The 21,265-nt window shown below is 52.3% G+C and overlaps 1 protein-coding gene across 1 annotated transcript in view; it reads left to right on the top strand.

Moving 5' to 3' along the window:
- Positions 1-21,265, top strand: part of Bmp7 (bone morphogenetic protein 7) — a 72,310-nt gene that overhangs the window by 23,330 nt on the left and 27,715 nt on the right. Inside the window, exon 2 of the mRNA NM_007557.3 lies at positions 333-525. Coding sequence (NP_031583.2) covers positions 333-525 — 193 coding nt within the window. The remainder of the gene's footprint in view (positions 1-332; positions 526-21,265) is intronic.

The following is a 21,265-nucleotide window of genomic DNA, read 5'->3' as shown; positions in this document are numbered from 1 at the left end:
GTCTTGAATCTTTCTTCTGACACAGCTACTTTAGTGGCCGAGGCTGGGTTTGAACCCAGTCCTGAGCTGCTAGGACTCCAGTCTAGTGTGGCTGTTCTATGGCTGTGCTTGGTCTCACCCAGCAGGGTGGATACAGAGCCATGCTCTTTTTGTTGAGGATGGCTTTGGGGTCTGAGCCTGTGACCATAAAATCCACCGTGTGCCTACATGGGATGGAAGCTTGTCACGGAGGCTGCCGTAGGCAGTGGCCACCCACTTCGAGTCAATGGCATGGACAGAAAGGAACCGGACACTAAATTGTTTTGGTGCTGGTGTGTTTTCTTCCCCTCCAGTGGAACATGACAAAGAATTCTTCCACCCTCGATACCACCATCGGGAGTTCCGGTTTGATCTTTCCAAGATCCCCGAGGGCGAAGCGGTGACCGCAGCCGAATTCAGGATCTATAAGGACTACATCCGGGAGCGATTTGACAACGAGACCTTCCAGATCACAGTCTATCAGGTGCTCCAGGAGCACTCAGGCAGGTGAGTTCTGCACCTGTGTGGGAGCGGCATGCTCAGCTTCCTGTAGCTGCAGAGGAAGGAGTGGGTGCCGGGTGAGGGTGGGGGCGGGACATCCTGTGCCTTCCCCTGTTAGGCCCTCGTCCAGATGACTCTTAATGGTGTGTAATGTGTGAATGTCCCTTCAAACCGTTACCCCATGCAAACTTGGGCAGGGATATTGGGAGTCTATGTGAATGATCTAGGTACGATGTGTTCAGAGAAGGAGGAGGCTGGAGGGCTGGTATTGATGGTCCTTCTATTCACTGATCCAAGCCCTGGATGATGTCAGACAGCCAATGAAAGTAGCCATTTATAGTCAAATGCCAAGGGCAGAAAAAGAAAAAAAGAAAAAAAAATCCAAACCTAAAAGCAAACACCTGAAGAACTCTTGGCTATCCAAGAATTGCTAGGTCCCGAACCAAAGTCTGTTTTGAAAGACTTATTTCTGGAGACCCTCTCACCTCGCAGCCTCGAGAAAGGTAAGGAGCTTAGAGATGATGGTGGCCAGCCCCTCAAGTACACTCCAAAGTTCTGAGTTGGAGCCACCAAGGTCACCTTTCTTTGTGGCTGGGCTTTTGTACTCCGAGACAGTGGGACTTGTGTTGTCCCCACAGATGCTGTGGCACGGAAGTTAGTGGGAGAATCTTCAGCTAGGACAAGGAAGCCCGGTTCTGGCATTGCTGTTTGGTGGCTTATCTGGGCGGCGAAGGAAACGGAGTTTCTGTGGTGTTTCTAGTGTCTTGAACCTAGGCGACATTTCATATACACGCCCACACTTAGTAACAAATCTGGGAAATGGACACTATCTAATCACTATAGAAGGCCAACGAGAGAGAGAGAGAGAGAGAGAGAGAGAGAGAGAGAGAGAGAGAGAGAGAGAGAGATACAACACAGGAGGACTTGGGCCAGGTCTGGGAACTAAAGACCAGGCTTAAGGAAAGGCTTTCTGATAATGACTTAATTTTGAGCCGAGTCTGGTACCCAGCTACCCAGGGGCCTGAGTCAGAGGATGGTGATCCTTTAGTGACGCCCTGTGTCACACTGAAATGTAAAATAACAGGCCCGGTGGCCCACAGCTCAGTTGTAGAGGGCTTACCTAAGATTCATGAGACCCTGGGGTTAGTCCTCAATGAAGCAAGAAAGGAAAAAAAAAAGTAGTTTTAGACAAGACACACAGGAAATAGCGCTGAAGAGAGAAGCAGACCCTTGCTCCGACCTCAGTCCCCTCCCTAGGTGGCCATGTCCGCTCCGTTTCTCCTTCTCTGGAGGAGAGACCACCACCCAGTCTCTCCTGCTTCTAAGTGGGGGCAATCTGCTCGACACCTCCCTTTCTGGTTCTTTCATTTCCACACAGTCCCGTGGGATGGTCTGTGATGTGTGCCTTGTCTACTGGTGTGTCGTGACCTCCATTCTGCTGCTGTGGGGATGGGTGGCCTCACTCCTGAGGATGTCTGCCTGGTGTGGAACTGTGGTATGTTATACACAGGTGTGTGCACACCCACGTACCCACACATGGCCTTCGCAGAGGTCACTAGGGTTCCCCCACCAACCAGGAAGGTTGTCCCCACTCAGCAAGACCTCCTACCAAACCGTTTTGATCACTCCGATGGGTGACGATGGCGTCCTGGCGTGGCTTTAATTTATGCTTACAGCCCTTGCTGCCCTGCACCAAGCTCAACCCTGCAGGGCTTTCTTGCTAGAGAGGCTAGCAATGAACTCTAGGGCAGGCATGGCACAGGAAGGAGCTGGGTGGCTGGGGGCAGGAAGGCAGCCACGTGGGTCAACTCTGAATCTTCCCAGGCACTCAGACGCCCCGTGGATCTTAGCTTGGTCCTCAGTCCCAGCCTCGTGAAAAAGGCCTGGGCTATCTTCTGGAGTTCCAGCACCTGCTATGCACTTGAGAACATTCTTGTTTGTCTGCGATGTCTGGAATCGAATCTGGTCCTCATGTGAGCTGAGCAAGTCAGTGCCCCACCCCCAGGCCATCAAGACGCTTAGCCAGACTGTGGAGTTTTATCTTGGTTAAGATATCTTGGTTGGCTTTAGGCAAGGCACGTACCCAGAGGTTGTTTGCCAAGAAGTGGGGCATCCACTTGTGCCTGGGGCTCTTGGTTGGCCTCCAAACCTGCCCTTCAGAATGCCTCCCTGGCATCCGGTGGCATCCAGCGAGTCCTGCGCAGCCTACCCCGAGGTTACTGTCACGTGCACACTCTCCTCCCAACTCTCCTGCAGGAGCATGCGCCCTCCTGGTGGCTGAGAGTCGCAGGGTCTGGAGGTCACCTCTCATGTTAAGCTTCTCTTACTGTGCAGATCTCACTTCCTGATGCCACAGCCCTGCGTGTTGTTCTTCCTGTGCAGCAGGTGTCTGTCCCGTGCCTGGGAGCACCCGCCGTACCCCGCGGTGAAAGGTGCTGGAGGCCAGAGGCTCACAAGGCGGGTTAGGTGGCACTCATGGAAGGAAGTCTAGGCCGTGACATGGATGAAACAATGGACTCCATGATTCATTTATCAGCTTCTTATGTGCGCACCTGCCAGGTGCTGTTCTCAGAGGTCAGGCAGTGGAACTAGGTGGGGGAGGGGCTTCTAGAGCGTGAACGCGCCGTGGGAAGTTTTGATTGTGGAGTGATGCACATGCAGCCATGATGAAGTCCCACAGTGGCAGCCCAGAGCTGCCCTGGAGGCTGTAACTTAAGAATTAGTTAGTGGTACCTGTCCTCTCTGAAACCTCTGTGTGTGTGTGTGTGTGTGTGTGTGTGTGTGTGTGCGCGCCTGTGTGTGCCTGTGCTCCTGTGTGTGTGTGTGTGTGTGTGCGCGCCTGTGTGTGCCTGTGCTCCCAATGTGCCTTTCAGCTGTGGGTGCTTTCAGGCTCAGTCTCTTCTGAGCATGACCCTGACTGTTTCCACCTGGGCTCCCCTGTGGCATGAGGGGTTCACCCCAATCCGCCGTGAGTGGATTGAGTGAGTGGGTTTTAACTCGTCTGTCTGCCAAGACAGTAGTAGTAGTAGTAGTAGTAGTAGTAGTAGTTCTTCTTCTTCTTCTTCTTCTTCTTCTTCTTCTTCTTCTTCTTCTTCTTCTTCTTCTTCTTCTTCTGATTTATTTATTTTATGTATGTGAGTACACTGTAGCTGTCTTCAGACACACCAGAAGAGGACATCGGATCCCATTACAGATGGTTGTGAGCCACCATGTGGTTGCTGGGAATTGAACCCAGGACCTCTGGAAGAGCAGTCAGTGCTCTTAACCACTGAGCCATCTCTCCAGCCCTGAGACATTAGTTCTTAGTGAGGATAGTTCCGTTGACAGATCTGAGGGTGAGGACTGGAATCTCCTTTCTGGTACAATTCTACTCGATGTAGCAGGAAGATGTGAATTCAGGAACAGGTGAAGAGAGAAGCGAATGGCTGGGATCTGTGGCTGAAGGTGGTGGCATGACAAATATCTGTATTGTGGCCACCAATGTCCTTAGGGTGTTTGAATGACAGAAGCTCTGTCAATAGAGGAAGAGCAAGGGTCCTATGATCACATGAGGCAGCATGAAGAGACCTGTTGCTTCTGGAACGGGATGGGTTTTCTACACTCAGGCCTTGTGGAAAAGATAAGGCTTTGTGTGTCTTCTCTCCAGTCCTGAGATCACGTGATGGGTTCATGCCATTTCTGGGCAATGAGGAGGTATGGATTGTAGTTGACAGAGGGACGACGTGTGGTATAGAAGTCTTCAGCTCCCTGGTGTGCTGGTATCATGGTGGCTTATTGCTGAGGGCCTGCCTCTGGGGGTGGGGCTCAAGGCCGAGGAGGGGACACAGAGCAGCTGGAAGTGGCCTTGAGGGAAAAGAGTTGATTGACAGTAGGTAGGCGGGAATAGTGGGCTAGTAGGTGTTCTTCCTGAGCCCCGCAGGCAGGAGCGCTGAAACCCTTCTCCAGGAGTTGAAGAGCTTTGAGCTTTAGCTTGAGCTTGCTTCCTTAGTTAAGTTTGTTTTCTTAGTTGCTTTTGAACCTGGTACTTCTCTGGAGGCATGGGCGCGGGCCAACCCGGCTTTAAGAACATGGGTTCTGATCCTGCTAGAGTGGCCACAGCCTTGGAGACTCAGTTTCTCCTCTGAGAAGGAATGATCACGGCGTCTCCCTCACAGGGTTATGGAGAAGGTTTTTAGAGAATATTTTCCACAGTAAATGCTCACTAACCGTGCTCAGTAATGGTCTCTCTCACTGTAGGAGGGAGAGAGTTCTTAGCGTCAGACTTCCACAGAGCTGCCCTCCTCTCTGGGCTTCTGAATACTTGTATACTTTAAGCATAGAGGACACAGGCCTGAGCCAGATATAGATGCATGGCTCCTTTGCATGTCCCCAACTGTGTGTGTTCCATTATAAGCCTCCTGCTTGCCCGGTCCTTTAAGGAGCCCAGTACCTGCCCCTCCCCCAACCCACCAGTTCTGCCATCTCCCTGGGATCTGTGCTTAGAGAAGTAGCTCTGCTGCCCCAAGCCACCCAGCTGCTCAGGGCCTGGACATCTGGCTTCCTGGCAGGCTCCAGGGACCCTCCAGGGGTGCTGGGATTAGCCAGCTGTGGGCTGGCTTCAGCATCTCTCCCCTGTGGGAGTCACTTTCCACCAAGTCCTCTTGATCTCTTGGAGTTGGAGGCCTTCCACGGTCTGTCCCTGCCTCAAGCCAAACCCCAGATAGCTGGAAAGGCGGGAGAGGTATGCCCGAGTCGCCCTGGCCATCTGTGGGGGAGCCAGCGCTCAGAGGTGGGCCTGGAGATGGCGACTTCATTCTGCAGGCTTTGCTGGGGTTGATATGGGAGGACCGGGAGCTTAGCCTTACTTCCTGGACTCCGAGCCTGAGGCTGGACCAACCAACTTCCATGCTCTGGGCTTGTTTCTGCAAGCTGGTGGGTTACAGTAGGCACTCCATCCCAACCTGTGCTCTTCCTGGGAGCCTGCAGGCATGCCCCTCCTGCATGAGGGGCGGTGTGTGTGTGTGTGTGTGTGTGTGTGTGTGTGTGTGTGTGTGTTTGCCCCAGGAGGCCAGGCCCTGTCACCGCCAAGGTCGAGATGTTGTCTGCAGCTGGTTGAAAAATGTCCCCTGCTCCATCCCAGGGTCTTTGGCTGCCAGGAGGGTGACCTCAGCCTTTCTAATGCCAGGATTTGGATCAACCTCAGCCCGAGTCACTGTGAGGGAGAGAGAGTTGTTTCTGTCTGTCCTTCCAGAGAGATATTTGCAAGCAGAGGAGGCCAAAGGGGTGACTTACCGGCTCCCTCCTTAATCCAGTCCAGCCCTTCCCGTTCCTGAGTGCCTGTAGGTGGTGGGTGTCCCCTCCAGGACACCTGGCTTTTGCTCCTTACTTAGAAGCAGTATCCCACCCAGAGAGCTCCTGCTGCAAGAACAGCTACACAGCTGCCCACAGCTCTTCCGTGCAGCCCGCTGCATCCATCCTCTGAGGCATCTGCCTTTCCCCCTCCATCCCAGGGTGAGCAGGCAGAGGATGAGCTCTTGTCCACACCGGGATAGGCCATGACTCTGCACCGCAGGACATGCATGGAGGACCGCAGGGCTTTGCTGCAGAGCTTTGCTGGGGCCGAGGGCAAGAGAAAGGGTATCTGGTCTCCATATCCCACAGTGGTCTCAAGGTGGCCCCTCGGGCGCCACCTCACTTCATCCTGTCCTCTGAGGGGACTTTCAGGTGGACATCACGTTGGGTGCAGGCTCAGGATTTGGTGACCATACTATTGGAAGACTTCCATATAACCACGTTCAGGCACAGCGCAGAGACATCACTAGCACCAGGACTGGGACACCTCCCATTTTGGGATTATCTGTTTGTAGTAACTTGGTGGATATTCCGCCTCCACAACGGGCTTCTTCAGTGTTATCCCCCTTCCACAGACGGGGTGACTCAGCTGAGGTCCCATGGTCAGGAAGTGGCAGAGGGAGGGCTTGAACTCAGGTCTCTGAGGTTCTGCACCCACCCTGCACCACTTGCATTCTGAGCCACAGAGACATCAGTGACATTCTTTACTCTGTCTATGCATTATCATCGGTTAGGCTGATCAAAGATCCGATAAAGCTGCCAGTGCGGGTGGGCTGAGCTGAGTGCTGACATTTCTTGAGGTCGCCCATGTGTTCCAGGTGCCAAGCTTGGAGCAGGCGGCTGCCATGTTGGCTGACTCTCATGTCAGATAAGTAAAATGTGGGCCATTCTTGCTTCAGCCCTGGTTATCAATAGCTTGTCTGTCTGCCCCCTTGCCGACTGTTCTCCTCACAGGCCAGAAACCTACTTATGTTCAGGCCATGCCTGTCCATCTCACTGGCATGGGATGGGGGCAGGGGGAGACTAGTGGGGAGTGGGGATCCTTCCAGAAGCTTCCAGCCTTCCTCCTGCCCCTAAAGGCCTATGTGTCGGCATTGTGTCTCCTGGCTTCTATCTCTTGCCACCACATCTCAGCACAGGGGCATGAGCTTGGGGTTTGCGTTGCCTTAGCAGTGAGCACCATGTAGCTGCAGTACCAGTGCTGTCCTGGAAGATCATAGGAGAGGGGCCATGAAAGCCCAGGTTAGGGCCACCTTGGCACCTCTCCTTGAGGCTCCTTTCTCTGGGTAACACTCGAGACCCCAGTTCCAAGCCTTGGGCAGGGAAGTACAGTCCCTGCTGCTGCTTGCTTCCTCTCAGGGCCCCTCACTAATTTACAAGGATCACTCTGGAGAAAGCTTACATTCAGTGCCACCCAGCAGGGAGGATGGCAAGCCACTGTGTCCAATCTTGTTAGTTCTGGAAAGGCAGCCGGCCGGTCCTGTTCTGTGTCCTGGAGCCAAGTGCCCTCTGGCTTCCTTTCCTGTGGTCTGAGGCCAGCTGGTGGGCTCTGGCGGCTGTTTTGATCTCTGTGCCTCTCCTTCTTCCATCAGTCACCCACAGCCCAGCTTCAGGGGCGCTGGGTGGCGGCAGTTGGGTGTCAGTGGTAACAGGGTAGATCTGTGATAAGGGAGCTTGTGATAGAGTCCTGTCAGGGTTCATCAGGGTGCTTGGCAGGGGGCTCTCATTTTCTCAGGCCCCATCCAGCGATGAATTCCACAGAGTCAGTCTGGGCAGGGGTGCGTTGTTGTAGACCTGCGCACTGGGAGGGCTGTTCTTTGTTGCGAGTTTGAGATACAGTTCTCTGCCTCCTCTTGCAGAGATCTGCCTCTATGCTAGAGTGGTAGATGTCCCCCTGAGCAGCAGTGATCTCAGCTTCTGCCTATGTGGCTACAAAACCTTGTAGAAGCTGTCTCTTCCCCTTACTTTGTAGAGAATCAAGGCAAGGGACCCAAGATGGAAGCTAATGAGGGTACTGTGTCCATTCTCACACAATTCTGTGAACTGGGTGATAGGTCAGCCAGATTTCTACCAGGGAAACTGAGGTAAGAAAGACAGGACAAACGACCCAGTCTGCTACCTGCAGCCACCTCTGGATGGATGAGTGTGTGCCATGAGTGTGTGAAGTTGGCAGAGCCAACTGGCAGCTGGCCTGGCAGAGCCTCGTAGAACTGAGTGAATTCTGAATGGCAGCTGCAGAGGCTTTCTGCAGGAGTGAAATCTAAGGCACACAGTAGGCACTCAGAGAATGCCTACTGTGGGAATAGTCTGGTCTCTTGCTGTAGGGCAAGGGCCTCTTGCGTGGGGGTGTTGAGGGCCATGGGGACATGCCCACAGGTACCTACTACATGCACTGGTGCCAGGGCATCTGCTTGTGGATGGATGGTCCACCTAGCATGCCTGCCAACTGCCTTGTTTTCAATCTTACCTCAGCATCTGCGCTCAATTTCTAAAAAGCGAAAATTGCCTACCATTATCCCGCGCTCCATTCTCCGAGAGCTTTGCTGTGATGATTGTAATTATATTACGCAGAGCTGGGGGCTGCCCCGGTGTCCAGGGTTGGTGGGCTCTTATTGACAGGGGGATGGCAGCAGGTGCTGGGGCCCTGGGTTCTTGATGTTGGACTGCATCTGGGGACAGTGGGCTGTAGGATCCGGTCTGTCTGGATAAGTTGATCAGACACCTTAATTCCGAAAGCACTCCGTTCTTGGATTGTGACCTCTGCTTGCCTATAGGAACCTATTTTTCCAAATGTATTAACATATGTGTTTCATATCAGGGCCTGTAAGTGCTTTAGCCTTCTTGGCAGGAAACAACGGGAATCGATATTTTTCACTTTGCTTGTAAGCGGTCAGCTGTAGGCGGGATAACAAATGCCTTCTCGGACGCTAATGCTGTGAGACCTGGGGAAACAGGTGTTGTTTCCAAGTGACCCACCATTTCCACATAGGCCTCCGCTGTCTTAAACCCGGGTCAGAAGCAGCGAGCGTGCAAGGCTTCTTCGAGCTCTGGTTTCTTCCTTCCTCTTCCTACTCCCACCCCCATGGGTGCCCCCTTCTTTCTCTTGGGCTGACTAATGGATCACAGCACTGCTTCCTGCAGTCCTCAGTGCAGCTGTGTGAAGAGAGAGAGAGACGCAGCCACTGCTGACCAAGTGAAGCTGCTAGTGAGGGAAGCCTGCGGGGCCCTGGCCTCAGGTCGAGGTTTCTCCAGGCCAACTGTGAAGTGTGCATGCATGCATTTGTGCGTGCGCTGGAGCTCACGAGAGAGTGTGTGTGCTGTGTATACCTGTGTATGTGAGATCGTGTGTGTGTGTGTGTGTGTGTGTGCATGCACTGTGTGTCTCTGTGTGTGCACGCACGCATGTGGCCTATGTATGAGTGTGTGTGTGTGCGCACGTGCATAAACATAAACCAGTATCTCCCTTAGTTACCTCCCACTTTCATTTCTGAGGTAGAGTCTCTCACCGAATCTGCAGTTTGGCTAATCTGCCTGGCCAATAAGACCCAGGGGCCCTTGAGTCTCCACATCCTTAGCACTGGAATTTTAGGTGCACTTCCTTGCCTGGCTTACCCTGAAAGCTTAAGGACCTGAGCTGGGTCCCTAGCTCTCTCCTAAAAGCCATCTTCCCAGCCCTGAAATGAGGGTTTGTAGAAGATTTCTAGGACTGGCCTATAAGAACATAGGGGGTCGGGCCGGGAGGGGAGGATGGGGCCCTGGCAGGGTCCCCAGGGGATAGCTGTGGTCACTCCCCTGCCTGGGATGGCAGTTCATAGACAAAGTTGCATTCCCTACTTGCAGTATTTACACCTCCATGGGACATCATTTCAGGCATTGGTGCTGTGGGCTTTTGAGCCTTTTCTGTGGTGGCTGATGGCCAGTGGCCTCTCCAGACTCTGGCACACCTTGTAGCACCAAGGTGTGGAAACAGAATAGCCAGTGGACTTGTCTGGAGGGGCAGAGTGGCCCTGGTGGGGCAGGGACTCCAGTTCACAAAGAGCCAACAGTGAGAGCCCAGGGGCCTTGGTGGCCAGGTGTGCCAGCCTTTGGGACAAGGCCCCGTGGAGGAACCAGAGCTGTGCCTTAACTCTGACCTCCCCATCAGCTTGTTCATGCCTCCCAATCATGCCTTGCCTTGCCACCAGGCTCCCACTGTCTACAGTGCCTGAGTCTACCTGCTCACAGAATCCCACTCAGATTAGAGAAGAATCCAGACCCTCACTTCTAACCCAAGAGCCTCATTCACAGGGTGGCTCAGCGCCTGGCCTGGCTCTCAACACCTAGCCCTCTGCCCTGCTTTCTGAGGTCTCCATTAGCCTCAGCGGTGGAAAATCTTAAGCTTGGTCACAGGCACACTGTCACTGTCCCTAACACAGCAGTTCAGGTTCATGTTGTCATGTGCCAGAGTTTATTGACAACATTCACAAGCTGCGTCCGTTCCTCGGTGGGAGCATACTTAAGCCACTGGCTGGTGCTGTCGACTCGGAGACTGGAGTGGGGGTGTGTCTGTCTGCTCTCCCCCAACCCCCTGCCCCTTGGTGAGATTGGACACGGTGCAAGGACTGAGCCACACTGTTCATCCGGTGACACATCAAACATCATCACAGTGAGACAGTGACACCTTGGGACCCCCCCCCCGAAACTGTGGGGAGCCCTGTGGAACTTCTGAGTCAGCTCCGCTGTGTCCTCTTGATGGACCTCTGTCTGCGGCTGGTGGCCTAGAGGCGGATCTTGCCAGACTTGCCCTGGTCACCACATTTCTGGAATGCCACAGGCTAGTAAACAGCGTTCCTTGTGGCCTCTGGGCATAGTTCTCTCCTACTGTGTGGGCCCCTGGAATCAGACTCGGGTCATTATGCTTGGTGGCAAGTACCTTAAGCCACTGAGGATATTGTGGACTTTATACCTGGTAATTAGGCCTGGAGACAAATGCAGTTACCTGCTGAGCCGTCTCGCTGGCCCAGGTGCCCCTCACTTTGCATGGTTCAGGTGAGGCAGGTGTATCGCTTGCTGGCCTTATATCCCTGACATACTAACGGGCCTGTTAACTCTGATATGGCTTTATGTATGCCCATGTGCATGCATGTTTGTGTGTAGGTGTACATGTGTGTACTTGCATGTCGAAGCCACAACCACAGATACCATCCGCTTTGTTTTTTGTTTTTGTTTTTTAAAAAAGATTTCTTTATTTTATGTATGTGAGTACACCGTTGTTGTCTTCAGACACACCAGAAGAGGGCCTCGGATCCTGTCACGGATGGTTGTGAGCCACCATGGGGTCGCTGGGAATTGAACTCAGGACCTCTGGAAGAGCAGTCAGTGCTCTTAACTGCTTGACCCGTCTCCCCAGCCCCTTGATTTTTGTATGTTGACATGAAGTTTTTTCATTTGCTTGTGGTTCACTATGTAGGCTGGCCTGGGCAACCAGCAAGCCTCGGGGACCTGACTGTCTTTATCTCCTCAGTGCTGGTATTACAAGGACATACCTCAGCTCGTACACAGGTGCTGGGGAGTCAGCGCAGATCCTGGTGTTTCCGCAAGGCAACTTCACCAACCAGTTCATCTCTTTAGCTCTCTGAGGTAGTTCTGATACCCCTACATGTCCACATGTTCCTGACTTAATCTGATTACTTGATGGCCAGTCATATCTCACTTGCATAAATCAGTTGTTTATTGGTCTGTGCCCCTGGGGTTTGGGCTGGATGGACCATGAGGAGTGTTGATTTGCAAAAGTAAGGTTTGCTCTCTCAACAGCCTCAGCTCACACTCTGAACACTGAGAGCTTCTGTCTGTGAGGGTGAGATAAGCCTGAAGGTAAATGGACTGACTGTCTGTACACTACAGAGGGCCTCAGGGCGGGGCACAGCCTGCCTTCCGCAGGGCATGGCATCCCTTGCTTCTGTCTGCAGCTCCATGCGCTGCCAACGTCAAGTTCATTTTCTTGCTATACCAGGCTTCCTTCCTCTTTTGGTCTCTGGGTTTTCTGAATCTTAAAACAGTCTGTGGATCTCTTTTCCCTTAAGGTTGGAAAGGTGACGCAGTGGGAAAGCTGTCCGTGTTGGCGTGTTGATGCCGTGAGTGTTCGTGATGAGAGTGAGGTTTCCTTGCTCTGTCTCATTCAGGCTGGAGCAGGAAATGCGGGTGACCAGTGCCAGTCTGGAAAGATCTGCCTTTGCACCACCAGCAGCAGTCAGGGGTCCATCAAGAGGACAGAGCTGATTCAGAGGCTCCACAGGGCTCCCCACAGTTTCTTGGGGGGGGAGGCCTCCCAAGGTCTCGATGTCTCACTGTGACGATGTTTGATGTGTCACCGGATGAACGGTGTGGCTCAGTCCTTGCTCTGTGTCCAAGTGGATCTCACCAAGGAGAGTAGGAGGGCAGCCCCTCTGCCCCCAATTTCTAAGTCTACAGCACCGGCCAGGGTCCCTGCAGGAGGTGGGAGGAGGTACCCAGAGTCTCACTGTGATCATCCTGGGAGTTGGGAGTGAGCTTCCAACGAGATCAGAGTATGACCAGTGGGCAAAGGTCCCAAGGAATTGGGAATCCAGTCCATGTCAGGAGATACTTGTGAAATCCAGAGACAAATTTTCTCTCTTTTTCTTTCACTTGTTTACATCCATATTCATTTTGTGTATTTATGTATTTGTTGGGTGTGTTTGTATGTGTGTGACCAGAGGATAAGCTGAAGAACTTGGTTTCTTCCTACTGTGTGGGTCCTGGGGGTCCATGCCATGCTTGGTGGCAAGCCCCTTGAGCCATTGAGCCACCTTGAGACCCCTCAGAGCCTTTAATGCATGCATGTGTAGTATGACATCTTTGAAGGTCAGCATGCTTGTTTCACTGCAAGCCCTGTTAGCCTTTGGCCCTCTGCTAACGAAGCACCCTTTGGCGACCCTGATACGTTCCAAACCCATCTTCTTGCAGACAGGCTCTTGAAGCCCTTGGGCATGAATGGCCGCTTGTTTCCTGCATGTAGCAGCACGGCCCTTCTTCTGGACTCTGTGCAGGATGTCCCGCGCCCTCCTCAAATGTCTGGTGGGCTTCCTCGGTGGGCAGCCTGCCAGTCCTGGGGTGGGTGGGAAGGCCGTGGGTGGCCCCAGCTCAGTCTGTGGTAGGAGGTGTTGTGGCTTTTCATCTGTTTTTCCACCTTTCTCCCAAACGACTTAATTTTGGTCTTCCTGGATATGTAAGGCCTCCAGAAAGTGGTTTATAAAAAGCATCGGCCTCTCTGACTTCATCGGCCAGTCTCCGGGACGCCAGGACCATTTAGGCCCTTGTTGGAAAAGCAGGGCATTTCCTAACACTGAGGTGGGCAGCTCCAGGCGCCTGGTGACCCAACCCTGCAGGGCCAACTTGGCCTCAGGACTTTGATCTGCCTCCTGGGTCTCCCTGAGCCTGGAGTGTACGTGCTGGGCTGGCTCCAGGTATACCATCCAATTCTCTCCTGACTCACGAGTGCTCTACCCACATGACATCATGCTAGCCTGGAAATGCTTGTTCGTTCTGTTCCCTGCCCCTCTGCCTCCTTCTCTCTCCCTCCCACCTCCCCATCATGCCCAACAGAATAAAGGTGTGGAAGGTGTGAAGGGTGAGGGGGATAATCGGCAAAGATTCTGCATCCCCGACGTGCTCTCCGGCGCTTAGCACCTGACTTACAGTGGCCAGAGGCCTGCAGGCTGTGCACACACAGCCACCTGCACTGTCTCCTCACTGGTCTCATACGTGGCCCTCTCTGGCCCCTCCATCAGAAACACTTGTGCAAGCCCTCTTGTCTATACTGGTCTATACTGGTTCCGTTCAGTCTCCTCCTGCTGGGGTGTCCCTTTGAGTCTCCTCTCCCCCCCCCCGCAGTCTCGTTCTTTTCCTTTGCTCTTTCATAGATCTTTTCTTCGAGACGCTTTGTTAGCGTTTTGGTCCCCCCAGTTTGTGTCTCGCTGTGCTGGCCTCTGGTCCTCAGACCCCATTCTGGCTGTCTTTGTCCCCAGCTCCGGCACAGGCATGGCAGGGAAGGTGCTCCCTAATGCTATGCTAAGCAGGTTGCTGTAACAAGGGACCAAGTATTCAATGGCTTAAAATACAAACTCTAGGGCTGAGGAGATGGCCCAGCATATAAAGTCCTTGATGCATAAGCATAAAAACCTGGATCTGGACACTCATCACCATAGGAGAGCTAGGACGGGCTGGGCAAGTAGACACACCTTTAATGGCAGCATCAGTGGGTAGAGGCAGGCAGATCTCTGAATTTGAGGCCAGCCTGGGCTACACAGAGAGACTCTGCTTCTTCGTTGTTGTTGTTGGTTGTGTTCTGTTTTAAAGGCAGGGCACAGTGATGTGAACCTATGATCCCACCATGGAAGCAGAGACAGGTGGATCCTGGGGCTATTGCTGGCTAGCTGGTCTGGTCAACCCTGAACATGAGGCTCCAAGTTCACAGAGAGACCCTATTGCAAAAACTAAAATGGCATAGATATTACAGAGGAAGACATTGGGTGTCTGAATTGGACTGTGGTGATGTGTGTGTGTGTGTGCTCGCTCAGTTCCTAGCCTTTCCTGGCTTCTAGAAGTGGCCTCTTTTCTTGGTTGAGGGTGCTCCGCCAACGTCACATCATGTTGATGTCTGACTCTGCACTGTCTTCCTTTTACGAAGGATGACTCTGTAGTGACTTTGTACCCTGTAAGTGGCAAGCCATGCCTGTGGGTCCCTGCAGGTGGTGGGCTATGCCTGAGAGACTCTGCAGGTGGTGAGCTTTGCTGAGGGTCCCTGGAGTAGCTCCAGCTGAGTCTCAGGCTATGATATTGGGGAACCCCCCCTCAATTCTGAATCTTGCACTCAAGAGCCTGGAGTCTGTTATGTGCTCTACTACTGAGCTACCCTCCCTCACCACCACCCCTCCCCACAGCACACAAACCAATCTCCTCCCACCCCTCATTTTCATTTTGCGGCAGACTCTATCCAGATTGCACAGGCGGCCTTGAACTTGAAATTGTCCTAGTAGTTGGGACTGTAGGCCTACACCCCCATGTGTGCTTTGAGAACACTTTTAGTGGTATCTCTTTAAGAGTGTGGCAACCACCCAGATTCTCCCTCCCTTCCAGCCACCACCAACAACATTGACACAGAAACTCCCCATTCTCAGCTGCAACTCAGATGTCTTGCAGGGACTTCAAGGTCCTCCTGGGCCCTCACGGCCCTGAGTGCTGGACCCTCTGGCAGGAATCAAATAAGGTATGTTCCCCAAGGTGGTTCTGAAACAGGCCTTCACTGCGGTTGATTGCTTTTAGACTTTCCAGAGGGGCCCTTGGATCTTTTATTTCTTTCAAGAAAAAGACTGTTCTTGGTCGTCTTGATATGAGGACATGTGGGCATCCCCAAGGGAATGGCTGGAGGCTCCTGGGGTTTGCAGACTAGAAATAGCCTCAGAGTAGTCAGAAGTCCCAGACAGGACTCTCGATCCTCCTACACTGGAGATTTAAAATACCCACTTTCCATGGTGGTAGAACTTTCCAGGGGAGGGTGTGTTGAGAGTGCTGATGTGTGTGTGTATGTGTGTGTGTGTGGAGGACGGCTCCACCCACTTCCCCTCCAGGGTTAGGTTTCTGCAGTTCACAGGTTTCCTTGGGAGGTGGTGCTGGGATCCAGCAGCTTGCAGTCCACAGCCAGGTGGTTAATTATTCACATCCCAGTGCGTGCATCAGGGTCAGCCCAGGTTCACACCGTACAGAGCAGGGCTCTAGGGAAGCCTGGGTTTCTGGAGGGGAGAAGGTGACCTTCTGTGTCTTGATGCTGTGTGTGTGTGTGTGTGTGTGTGTGTGTGTGTGTGTGTGCGTGTGTGTGTTTGCATGCCTGTGTGTACACAAGCACATGCTACCATGCAGGCCAGAGGACAACCTCAGACGAGTTAAGGTTTTCACCTTCTAGAGTCCAAAGAGTACACAAGCAGGCTGCAGCCTTCAGGAAGTTATTCCTGCAGGGGCGCTGCGCTGACTATCGTACACCCCCACCCTTGAGTTTTATACATTTCAAAAGCTAGAGCATCTCTCAGCCCTCACCGGAGAGGCTTCTTGTTGCAATAGATGGAGATTAACACAGAGACCCACAACTGCTCAGGGTGCAGAGAATAAGAGACTATGGAGTGCTCAGCCTTAAATGGGGCGGTTCTATCACGTGCATGTGCACGCACACACACACACACACACACACACAGACACGCTCCCTAGACTCAGGGATCATTGCAGAAGGAGTGGAGTGTAAGAGCCAGAGGTGGTGGTTGACTACAAAGGAACATTGTCTTCTGGACACAGCAGGGCTGCTGCAAATACGACGCACAGTAGGTGTGACAGCATGCAGGGCTGCTGCACATATGACACACAGTAGGTGTGACAGTGTGCAGAAGATCTGTTCAAACTCAAGCCAGAAAAAAAAGTTACAGTATGGCGAAGAGAAGGGAGCAATACAAGCACTTTGCTGACTGACACCTCCCTGTCCTTTGTCTCTTTCGAATTTGTCTGTCAGTTTGCCGAGGACTGAGGCCTGCGACTCCTCTCTCTTCCCTGTGGGTCTGGGCTTTGCACTCTGGTCAGCAGCACCTTTGCCCACTTGAGTTTCAGTCCCCTTTTCTTCCACTTTTCGCTGACAGCGAATGCAGCTGAACTTCTCTGTGTCCACGGACTGTGTGGCTGTCTTTAGAGAGCAGCCTATCAAAATCGGCTATACTTGTCCTCTGAGGCACAGACATGCTCACTTTGCCTTGTAGGCTTGAAACCTGTCTTCCTGACTGGCACTTTCTTTCTTTTTTAAAAAATTAATTAATTAATTAATTAATTTTTTTGAGACAGGGTTTCTCTGTGTAGCCCTGGCTGTCCTGGAACTCACTCTGTAGACCAGGCTGGCCTCGAACTCAGAAATCCGCCTGCCTCTGCCTCCTGTGTGATGGGATTAAAGGCGTGTGCCACCACGCTTGGCTTGTCTGGCACTTTCTTGACCAGCTTGAATAAGAAGGGATTGCTGTTGGTTTTAGTTGTGAGCCTGGCCTTTAAGGGCTGAGCCATCTCTCCAACCCCACTGTTGACTTCATAAGAACCAATGAATCATGTGAAGACGGGGAAGGCACCTTACGCTTTAATTTCTCTAGTGCATACTTGAAGCACTAGAATATTTCTGTCTGTCTTCCTTCCTTCCTTCCTTCCTTCCTTCCTTCCTTCCTTCCCTTCCCCTTCCTCCTTCCCTCCCTCCCTTCCTTCTTTCCCTTCCCCTCTCTCCCTCCCTCCCTCACTGATCTAGATTGTGTCCCCAGACGTCACTGTTGTACACACCTTTGGCTCAGTGCCTATGTCCCTTTGCCACCAAGTAGGCTTATGTGATTCTTTGAAGTGGGCATAGAGTGCTCTCTTGCCCTGGACATACCGTCGTGTTTTGAGCAGTCCTCTTGGGAGACAGTTTTCAATGCCGTGCGTCTTGAGTATTGTCTGGATTATCTTTCTCTGGAGCTGACCATCCATGGTGCATAGCTTAAAGTGACAGCCACACTGCTGCAGAGGGATTGGAAAGTGCTTAGCCAGGTGGTTCTTCTGTTCCTGGGGCCATCTGAGGTCACCAATGAAGCTGGGAGCTGACATGCCCAAGCTGACACCCCACTTATGCATGGCGGGCCTCTTCCTCCCTCACTATGGTGGTTTGAGCAAGAAATGGCTCCCGTTGGCTCTCAGATTTGAAGACTTAGTCTCCAGCTGAGGATGGTGTTGGGGAGGGTATGGAACTTTTATGAGGTACACCACTGGGAGTTGGTGCTCCCCCCACCCTCCGTTCCCTCTCTCTCCTCTCTGTGTATGGCTGAACTGTGATCTGCCAGGGTAACTTTAATTCTTTTCAAACCTTATTTTTAATGATGGTTCTTAAACACTTTAACCTCCCTTCTAGCCCACCACCCAGCAGAGGTAGTGGAAAAGAAAGGTACAGGGGAAATGGACCTGCTTAGAAAGGTTCTTTGGAGCAATGCTCGTCTGTGTTGTCTGGAGATTGGCAGTTCAGTTCACAGGTCGGCAGGGCTAGGCAGCTCGATCCACTCGCAAACCCTTTACAGATAAACCAGCAGTCCAGTTTGGTAGAGTCGGGTTAGTAAACACAAATCAGCAGTGGTGGCACTACCTAGCAGAGTCAGCCAGGCTCAGCCTCTGTCACTGTCTGCCTAGACCTATCATTTGTACCTCCCAAACGGGCCCACAGGTCTTGCCTCAGCATGTGTGTCTGTCTTAGCTGACATCACTCTGCCAAGCAGCCAAAGTCCACAGAAGCGGCAAGAAACTGCAGCACACCATTAATGGGGGGCAGAGGGGTTCTCTATGGTGTCCCAGCAAATGAAGCTCAACCATGCGTGTAAGGCGGACCAATACATGCGTGTTGTTAGCGAAGAATCCTTCATCGCGTGTCTTTTCACGTGCTTGCTTTAGCAGAACATCCTCTCTCCTGTGTCTGCTTCAGCTAAACCTTCCTTCATGAGTCTGCCTTAGTTTTCACCTGTGTCTGTTTCAGCTAAACGCTCCTTCTCATGTTTGCCCCAGCAAAACACCACCCAGCACAACTGACTTTCCAAAGAACCCTTAGGTTTCCACTTCATGCCAGCCTTTTGATCTTGTGGTTGTGCTTTTTTGATTGACAGCCTGGCTGTGACCTGCCAGCTTCTTGCTCCTGCTGCGGTGCTTTCTTTGATTGACACTTTGTCTTCTCTGATATGATGGATTGACTCTACTCCCTGGAGACACAGCTAAAATAAATTCCCTTTTGTTTAAGTGGCCACAGTAACAGCAAAGTGGTTGATGCACTCTTTGCAGACCCTCCAGTGGAACGATCTTTCTCCCCCTCTTCAGGAGGTATCAGAGTCAGGGATTCTATTGCCTGCGACAAAACACCATGACCAAAATCAAGTTGGGGAGGAAAGGGTTTATTTGGCTTACACTTCCACATCGCTGTTCATCATTGGAGAATGTCAGGATAGGAACTCAAACAGGGCAGGAAGCTAGAGGCAGGAGCTGATACAGAGGTCATGGAGGGTGTTGCTTACGGGCTTGCTCATCATCGACTGCTCTTCTTGCTTTCTTATAGAACCTTGGCCCACAAGCCCTGCAGGGCCCCACCCACAATGGGCTGGACCCTTCCACATCAATCAATGATTTAAAAAATGCCCTACTGTCTTGTGCACAGCCTAATCTTATGGAGGCATTTTCTTAACTGAGGTTCCCTCCTCTCAGATGACTTTAGCTTGTGTCAAGTTGGCATAAAACTATCCAGCACAGGAGGACCCCCTCGTCTCCCTCCCCCAACCTCTACTGTAGCAAGGCTTGCCAACTTGGTGACTCAATTTCCAGGGGGGTAAATCTAGAAGCAACTCAGATTCTCAAGTCCTGGTCCTAGCTGAACCTTGCTCCTATAGCGACCTGTTGACCCAGCAGCTCACACAATCGGCCTCCTCTGCTATAGGAAGGAATACATCCTGGTACAGACAGGAGGAGTTGTTGTTGGTCGTTATTTAGAGAGTCTTGCACAGCTGGGAGTGCCTTTGCACATGTGTGAAGTTGACAGTCTTTGTATGTATGGAGGCCTTTCTGCTGAGAATTGTCAAGCAAGTCCTTAGGATTTCCTAGAGCTTAGCAAGGAGAATTCACCAACCCTGCCCTAACTGGTAGTGTGTATCTTTGGAACACCTGGGGTGTGCCTGTCTTCACTTGGCTCTTTCCAATTACCACCCAGGATGACCCTGTTCCCATTTTACCCAGAAGACATCAGGGCTGAGGACGGGCTGTCTTGGCTCGTCCTGGATCCCACCCTCCTCTGGGGATGTCTCTATCCCACACAGTGCAGAGAATGGCAGATACCATGCGGGACTGCATCCCCCTCCCTCCCTGCAGAGATGTGACCTGGGGATCAGGGGATGAGAACGTGGGATAGTGGTTCTTAAATTAGATTTCCTATGCCACATCTAGTTCCACCATGTCTAAAGCTTGCCCCGGAGCAATGATATGTGTCCTCAGGCCCACATGTGAAGCCGAGACCGTATCTACTGCCCGAACTCATACATAGATCAGACCCCGTAGCAGTCCGGAGTTGGCCTCCCGGGTGCTGGGATTACAGGTGTGTGCCACCATGACTGACGTGGGAGTGACAAGGACCATGTCTGAGGGCTGGGGAAAGTTCAGAGTTCCAGGCTTGGGAAACACCCAGGTTTCCGGAGAGGTGAAGGTAAATGAATGCATGTCTGTTCTTTGGGGCCCCAACACTTGTGGGTTCCCCACCTCTGCACTCAACCTGGGCTGGGCAGGCAGCAGTTGTGCTCTAGGTATAGAAGAATATCCTGGAGGCCCATTCACGGCTCTCTGAGTGCCTTCGCAATGCTGTGAGCCGGACCAGGAATCCACTTCCCCACACAGTTGGGAAAGTGCTGTCCCTCTCCTGTGGTCCTCATCTGTTCTGGTGAGGGATCTCCACCTCTATCCCCCTCTGTCCCTTCAGATCAGCTGTGGCTCTTCCATGCATGCCTAGGATAAGCTGCGAACCGAGATGACAACGGGGAGTGGCCGCCTTCTTGGTGATCCACCACCGGTGACGAGTCACTTCTGGCCTGACACATCCGGCCTCAGTGTCTTGGCCTTTCATGAAAGAAGGCTTAGAATCCATGGGCGGGAGAGCCTGTGTGCAGACTTGCTCTGTCCCCCCCTGGTGACAGGCATCGTTTCCTGTGCCAGCATCTGTTCCCTCTCCCTGCACATCTGATATTCCCAACAGCATTGCCACCCAGGTTTCACATCTCGAGCTCTGAGCAGATGTCCCTCGTTGACTTGGTGTGACACCTTCCATCCTCTGTCTATCAGGGTAGCAAGCTCTCCAGAGTCGGGGAAGCCATCAGGCAAACTGGAAATGAAGCCAGCCAGATTTCCCTGTGTGCGCCTTTGAAAGCTATGTAAGATGTGTCCCAAACAAGTTCTGAAGTCACCTCTAAAGGGGCCTCAGGTACGAGAACCCGAGGAGTAGGTTATTATTATTACTCAGTGTGGACATCAGAATCAAAATTAGGGTCTTTCAAACCCTGTGGGGCCCTTAGGAAGCTTCCTCACCTCTGTAATGTCACGGAGAAGACAAACTACTACAGATCTGGAGGCCCCCTCAGGGACCACATAGGCTCTTACCAGGTGGATGGTTTCCTGGTTTAAGATGAGAATTTGTAGCATCTTAGTTTGCTTATGATGCTGTAATACATTTCTTAAGACTGGGGAACTTACAGGAACAGAAACTCATGTTCACGGTTGTGGTGGCTGGAGGTCAAGGTGCTGGTGGGAACCAGGTCTGGCAAATGTTACCCTGTTCCAAGATGGTGCCTTGTTACTA

Source organism: Mus musculus, chromosome 2, assembly GCF_000001635.26.
Source record: "Mus musculus strain C57BL/6J chromosome 2, GRCm38.p6 C57BL/6J".
NCBI lineage: Eukaryota > Metazoa > Chordata > Mammalia > Rodentia > Muridae > Mus > Mus musculus.
Note: the sequence above shows the minus strand (reverse complement) of the source record. Positions and strands in the feature narration are given on the sequence as shown.